We start from the raw sequence: 7,500 nt of genomic DNA, 5'->3' as shown, positions 1-7,500 counted from the left end.
ATTCTCTGTCGTACTATTTCAGTCATTACCCAACATTCCTGACCGTAATTAATGATAAGCACGGAAACCAAAATAAGCATGGCATGTTTAACTGGGAATATTGCTGCTAAAGATAGCATTTGCTAAATAAAAGATATAAAAGTGTATTTATTATTAGTTTTGTTTTCAATTCTAACTTCAGCAGTATTATTTAAAGCTTTCTATTTTTATGCTCTGCACTTTTCGAGGATTAATTATTGCATTTTATATTCATATCCAGATTCAATATTTACGGATATTCTAGAATTCTGCAGCCTTATTTTTCGTTCTAGTTCTTTTATCATAATTAATTCTATTCACCTTTTTAATGAAAAAAAAAAAAAAAAAAAAATGTGGTACTCTCGTAAACATCTTTCAAATATTGATATTTTTCGAAGCTTAAATTCTGTTTGCGCTTAAAAATAACTAAGAATTAGTACAAATAAATATATTTTGAAACAATTTTTATTATAAAATGATGTTATATACTAATTAAACCATTAACAATCCGTTGTTGTAATGAGAGAAAAATTTATTTTTTAACATCTTTTTAATATCTACATATCTAATGCATAAAAAGAATAAAAAAGATTAATTATGAAATCGCTTAAAATTTCGTACCTATTGTATGCGTAATATTTTCAGGACTTTTCTCCAACAGCTTCGTCACGACGAACGCTTCTATTGAAAATCAAATGATAAATGTCTTCTCTGAAAAACATAAATATTTTGATTTCTGAAAATGATTACCTTTACTTTTCCCCCATTTAAAGCCATAGAACTGATTTTATAGCAAATATTCTTTGATGAGGTTTTCACTATAAGATTCTTCTCATAGTGCTCATAGCGGTTAGTGAGAATCAAACCCCAATACCTCGCTAACTCCGTTTTAGCACTAACTACCATTAAGCTAAGTGATCAATGAACTCAGATACTATATAGCTTAAATGACAAAAATATTTTTTTCCAAGCAAAAATCTTTTCATCGATAAGCATATTCTTTTAATCCCAATTAATCTATACAATCCTTTTATAAAAATTAATATATTCTGAATTAAAATCAACTTTTCGCCTTACTCTCCCACTTTAATTTGATGTATTTTGACCTAGCTTTTTCTTTAATGAGCCAAAATTCATTAAAGACTCATTGAGACTATTCTTTGACAACAACGTCAAGAATGGTCTCAATATTTCCTTTCTTTCTTTCTTTCTTTCTTCTCTATCAGTTACCCACCTATCCCTCCTTCCTCAATCATTTTCCCCCCAATTCATTAATTTATAGTCAAGAAATTTTTTCCTAAACGTTTGACTAATCATTTCTGCTACACTACGTTGTTCCTTTTTTAATTTCACAGGACCCGGTCCTGGGTCACTGTATACCCGGTGGGGTAGAACAACCTGTCCACGTAATTCAATTCTGATATATGATGGTTAGTATATTTCATATTTCTAATCTCTCGTTCCTTCCCTCCCTTTCTTTCTTTCTTTTTTGTTTGTTTGTTTGTTTGTTTGTCTCTTTGTTTCTTTCTTTGTCTTTTCTCTCTCTTTCCGTCCATCCTTCTTTCTTTCTCTCTCTCTCTCTCTCTCTCTTTCTCTCCCTCCCTCTTTATGATCTACACAAACGTATATCCTATTATAGTATGTCACGTTTTAAACAGCGCTCGTAGATTCTCTCTGAGGTTACTCAAGACTACTTACTCCGTTGTATTCATTTGATGTCATCAGAAGTATGAATGTGGCCAAGTATGATCACATGACCAGGATGTCATCTATGTACACGTGAACGCAACCACAGAATGTAAAGTTCTTTCTGACAAACTACAGATAATGACCAGAAAGATGTCCTCTACAACGACGAAGAATGCCAGTTTGATTAACCATGCATTAGAGACATTAGTGATGGGCAGTAGAATTATACATGAGTGACCACCGATGAATGCTTGATTAACATTAATTAGAGGAGTACCTAATGCTTGTAGGTGTTGGTTAAATAAAACACACAGACTGTACACGTTGATTATACTGAGAACGGATTTTAATTGGTGACTGTAATGATCACAGTGTTCAATGTGAAGTAAACACCTCACATATCCTAATTCATGAACATAGGTAACTAAAGATTGTATTCATTAACTAAAATATAAAGAGACTGGAAATATTTGTAAGAGAGACCACAACTGATTACCGACTAACCTTCTCTGCCTCACCAAACACGTCTTATCTCTCAAATCATTTATATTCTACAGACCCTCTCACAGCGTAATTCCTCAGTGCATCATCATAAAGAAATCCCGACCGCCATTTAGCAGGTCAGTTCCTGTAACTTGATTAGCGTTCTTTGTGCAACATGTGGTCGAGCATTGTCTTGCAAGAGAAATGGCCTGTCTTTATTGATCAATCTCGGTTGTTTAATTGCAAGTTCACTCATCATTTCATCCAATTGGTTGATGTATACATCCGCTGTAATTACCAGGTCTCATGAAGCTGTAGTGGATGACACCAGCACTGGACCACCAAACAGACACCATTAGCTTTTTTTGGTGAATATTCTTTTTTGGATTGTGTTTTGGCACTTCGTCTCTATCCAACCACCGCACAGAACGTTTGCTATTGTTAAAAAGAATCCATTGTTCGTCACACGTAAAAATACGATGCAAAAATGGTTCGCTTTTATGCCGTAACAACAAGTTTCACGACGACATGTCATGTGATGCTCGTTCAGTTCGTGTGGTACCCACTTGTCCAACTTATTTACCTTGCCGATTTGTTTCAGATGGTTCAATACTGTTGGAATCGAAACATCAAACCTTGCTGCTAACTCACACATAGTTTGAGATGTATTCACTTCCACTACAGCTCAGCATTATCCACCTTGGTCTCAGGTTTACCACAGGGCTGATTTTCAAGAGTAAAGTCACCAAACCAGAACTTAAACCATCGACGTACAGTGCACTCATTTGCCACATCTTCATCAAACACCTCATTGATGTTTCGAGCTATCTGGGATGCATTGGTTCCACGACGAAACTCATATTCATAAACAACACGAATTTTTTATCTATCCATGGATTCACAAAAATTGATTTACAAGAGAAAATCACAATATAATCAGACACCATGAATTGCATTTCGAATAGTGATGATGTAACTTTTCAATGCTGTAAAACAAAGAATTGTCAGGACAAAACATCAGAGTTAACGACTGTCAAACTTGGTGCATAAGGAAATTGAACATTTCGTTCTTAATGATCTGATATTTACTAAAATATAAACGGAGTGTATATATCAGTAAGAAAGTCTATAAATGACAATTGAGTTTAGTCCGTCTATTCGTCTCCCTTTCGCCGAATTGATACAAAATAAACAATTTTACCTTTTCATTACCCAAGCTTGATCCTTTAGCTGCTTCTGTCCCTACCAGCAATTTATTCTTAACTAAACCTTACAATTCCTTCTCTCACTTTCATTTAAGCGTAAAATAACCTCAGCGATGCAGCAAAGAAAGCCTACGTAACCCCAACGAGTATGCAGGCGTGTGTTTTAACTACTAAATGAAAGGTTTGGCTACCCACCTCTGTACGTTCGATTAACTAACGTTTAATTGCCCGTCGCCCAACAATTCTCTGTACTTCGCCGTATTTAGTACTGGTCTGCACCGATGTTCTATATTATTTCGTTTAAAATGTAAGCAAAAGCATCTTTTCCAATTTGGAGGAAACACAGCTGATTGCCTCACATAGACACTAGCGTGTACACACAAGAAGTATACAGGTAAGTATACTCAACGTACATACACGCACACATAAATACAAATGCTCAGAAACACGCAAACTCTCATAGAGTCAAACACACAGATACTCAACGAACCACACATACAGAAATCATGCGTGAGATATTTGTGTCTGTCTATAATCTTGAAAAGTTCCTCTTCTTTATTTTACAAGTCTTCTTTATATGTTACTTACTTCATATATTCTTACCATTTCTAGGTGTGGTTGGTGGACAATTCTATACCGAAGGAGGTGGCGGAAGTAATCTCTTATGTCTACCTAACGATCCTATTTGGGCCAATTATACTACAGAGGTTGAAGCAGCCGGTCGCATATATGGTAGTGAATATCAACTAGACACTTATCCTACTAAAAAACTCTTTTCTTTCGCTAACACTAAGGAAATTCATGAACACAACGTTCCGTGTGCTGTCTGTTTGACACAATTATCTGCTGTTGTTATGATGTTACCAGCGAGGACAAAGTGTTACTCTGGTTGGAAAACTGAATATTCAGGATATTTAATGAGCGAGCGTTTCGATCATCCGGGCAGACATGAATATGTGTGTGTGGACCATGCACCAGAAGCTGATCCAGCAGGTTACAGAGACGAAAATGGAGCTTTATTATATTTTGTTCAGGCTATCTGTGGTTCATTGCCATGTCCACCGTATTTTAATGGCCAAGAATTAACCTGCGTTGTGTGCAGTAAATATTGAACGGAACATAGTTGAATTTGCTTCTCTATGAAAACTTATGTTAACCAATTACAAGACAATATAATATCATAAAACGATAAAGACATTTTAAATTTTGTTTGATAATTTTTTATCCTAGTTATATAAATCGTTAAAATGATCTGCCCTACTAGTTAACAGAAAAATATTATAATGGAGAGAAAATAGGCGCCAGAGAATGTGAGAATTATGCTAATGGAACAATGCAAAGCTGAGCGAATAATTCTAGAAAACGTTGTATAAGGATCGGTTCATCATATTAAAATGTGGAAATAAAATAATATTTCGTTTAACTGTATTTTGTGTTCTCTCTTAAATATTAACAAACCCCACTTGAAGTAATATCATAGAAATATATGATACTTTCGTCATTTTTGACAGGAATGCAAATAATGGTCCTTTCAGCAATTATTTTAAACTTATATCTATACAAACTCGCAATCCCACCACAAAATCAATGGTCGTCCTCATAATCGTAACAAATAATTCTCACATCCTCGTACCAGTCTTTAAACACCGATGTACAACAGTAGCAAATAAAATCCTCAGGGAGCATCAAATACGACGAATTCTCTCACTCAAAAGCAGAGAAATGGTAAATGACAGCAAAGAAAAATACTAGGAGTTATATAATTTCCTTTACAACATTTACATCACACATACAAAAGACAGAATAAAGAAAGCAAATTGACGTACAAATATACTCTGGGTAAACAAAAATACTATTTCTAAACTGTGTGATACGTTAAGACTGTCACACTATAACCAACATGACTCATCATTGTGTGTTGGGTGGTGTAGAATGGTCCTTAGATAAACGAGGATATAATGTCAACGAGAAGGTGGATATTTGGGAGACATCACATCCACCATGCAAATACTTGCGTGCCATGTTCGATCACGACAACAAAAATTGCGATAAAAAGAAACCACAATATGTATATTTACGTATGAATATCGGGATCTTTGAAATAGCGTCCCCGGTCAAATGGATTTTGTACTGATGCGACAAGACAATGTTTGTATTCAGCCACTTATAATAAAAACCAACTTCAAAAGTGTGTGTGTGTGTGTGTGTGTTTAACTCAGTGCGTCTGTTGCAAGATCGGACAGTCGATGACTAAACCGGCAACCCAATCAAGAATCAAGATTTGTTTTCGCAGTTATGTTTTGGTTATGTAGAGCTGTCCGGTATTGCAAGGCGATGAATTTTGGACGGATGATATGTTCTTTTCCTTGATTACACTGGCGATCACTATCCCTAAAAGGCTGAGTTGTGAAGTACGAAGGCGCCTTGGTGGGTTGATACTTCTAAATGAAACTTTTCTGCAGTATTTAGACAATACAAAGAAGCAGTGACGGCGACTGATAATCACACTTTGAACATTCTGTAAGTGTTTGTGAACAATTCTATGAAGTTGCTAGTTCTAAGGCTGGGATTTATTGAAAGAAAACAGAAGATTTGTAACAAATTTGTTGGAATAAAAAATGCGGCACTTAACAAGTTGGTTGTTTTTCTCCGCCGAGACGTGAACAGAATAAGTCAGAGAAACGTTTTAAAGAATACAAAACTAAGGGTCAGCGGGATTTGCGAGTTTAACAGACATCTGCTGAGAAACCGGATTCGAAATCGTTGTACCAAGAGCTACGAGCATTCTATAGCCCACCATCGTTCGTCTTCGTTCCTCTGCATATAAAGTCTGGTGACGCAATGAGACGCAAATGAGAGGAAATCAAAACTAGATGGCGGCATCTTTTAGCGATGTTTTGGCTCGCGAGACAATAGCAAGTCCTGCTTTAATCGAAAGGCCTGTGCAGACACTGCTGATCCACCAGATCGACGATCCATCCACAAATGACGATGTATTGGTAGGTGTAAAATTGATGTGGTACAACTTTTCTTCACATTCTGATAAGATCTTCACAATCTGACAGGTCCAAGAGAAGTGCAGAAAACAACGACTGAATCTGGACCGAATCTTCTATCATACCGAGACCTTTGATACTGTAAACCGGTTAACACTTCGAGTTGTCTTGAAGATATGGTGTCCGGAAAATTTAACGAGCCTCATTCGATCTCTTTATGACAATATAAAAAGTTACTTAATAGTAATAATATAACCAATAATTGTGATTTCTGGATTGAGAATAATTGCTTACTTAAGAATGCATGCAGGAGAAAAAGCGTAATATATCAATGTACTGTAACAGCTTTAGGAAATAAACATTCTTTTGTCGGCGTCACGCAAAACTAAGTAAAGAAACGTATCGTAACGCATCTTCAAACTTTTAGGACTAAACATAAATCTAACTCAACAGGTCTGAGTAATTTTATTTGGGAGTTAAAAGATAAGAATATGCATTATGATTTCAAATGGGAGATATTAGCCTCTGCACCTTCTTATCAAATTAATAAAAAAAATTTTTTTGTATGTTTAAGGGAAAAATTTTTCATCCTCTCTGCAAAATTCTCTCTCCTTAATCATATAGATGAGTGAAGTAAATCTTGTCTACACATGGGAAATTTTTTTTTCTAAATATATATAAATAGATAATTAGTTATTCATAGTATATATCAAGGCTAATTTGTATATCTGATTCCCCCCTTTTTAGGCTCTATATTGATTTTGAACCTTTCTTTATTGTTCCCCACCATTGTATTTATTTCTACCTATTTATATTTACACAGCTATCCAATCATAGTATCTTCCTACTACTTCACTTAATTTTTAAACCTTCATGTAGTTATACTCACCATTTTAGGCCTTTATACACTTTATAAGCACATTCTAATTACATTATACCTTGCACCCATCTTATAGAATAGTGACTTAAATTTTCTTATCAAGCCATTTCTCAGCTTTATTTACTTTTTTGTTTATTTATTTTTCTATCTATATACTTATTTATTGTTATTTATTTATCTATTTATTTATTATTAGTTATTTATCAATTTAACTTTTTGCTGGTTGAAC

At 34.8% G+C, this 7,500-nt stretch overlaps 1 protein-coding gene across 1 annotated transcript in view; it reads left to right on the top strand.

Annotated features, from left to right (window-relative positions):
- Positions 1–4,818, top strand: part of LOC106875578 (uncharacterized) — a 9,487-nt gene extending 4,669 nt beyond the window's left edge. Inside the window, exons 3-4 of the mRNA XM_014923787.3 lie at positions 1,374–1,448; positions 4,008–4,818. Of these exons, the coding sequence (XP_014779273.1) occupies positions 1,374–1,448; positions 4,008–4,507 (575 nt within the window). The 3' untranslated portion in view covers positions 4,508–4,818. The remainder of the gene's footprint in view (positions 1–1,373; positions 1,449–4,007) is intronic.
- Positions 4,819–7,500: the final 2,682 nt, after the last annotated feature.

Source organism: Octopus bimaculoides, chromosome 20 (assembly GCF_046866305.1).
Source record: "Octopus bimaculoides isolate indiv1 chromosome 20, ASM4686630v1, whole genome shotgun sequence".
Taxonomy (NCBI): domain Eukaryota; kingdom Metazoa; phylum Mollusca; class Cephalopoda; order Octopoda; family Octopodidae; genus Octopus; species Octopus bimaculoides.
Note: the sequence above shows the minus strand (reverse complement) of the source record. Positions and strands in the feature narration are given on the sequence as shown.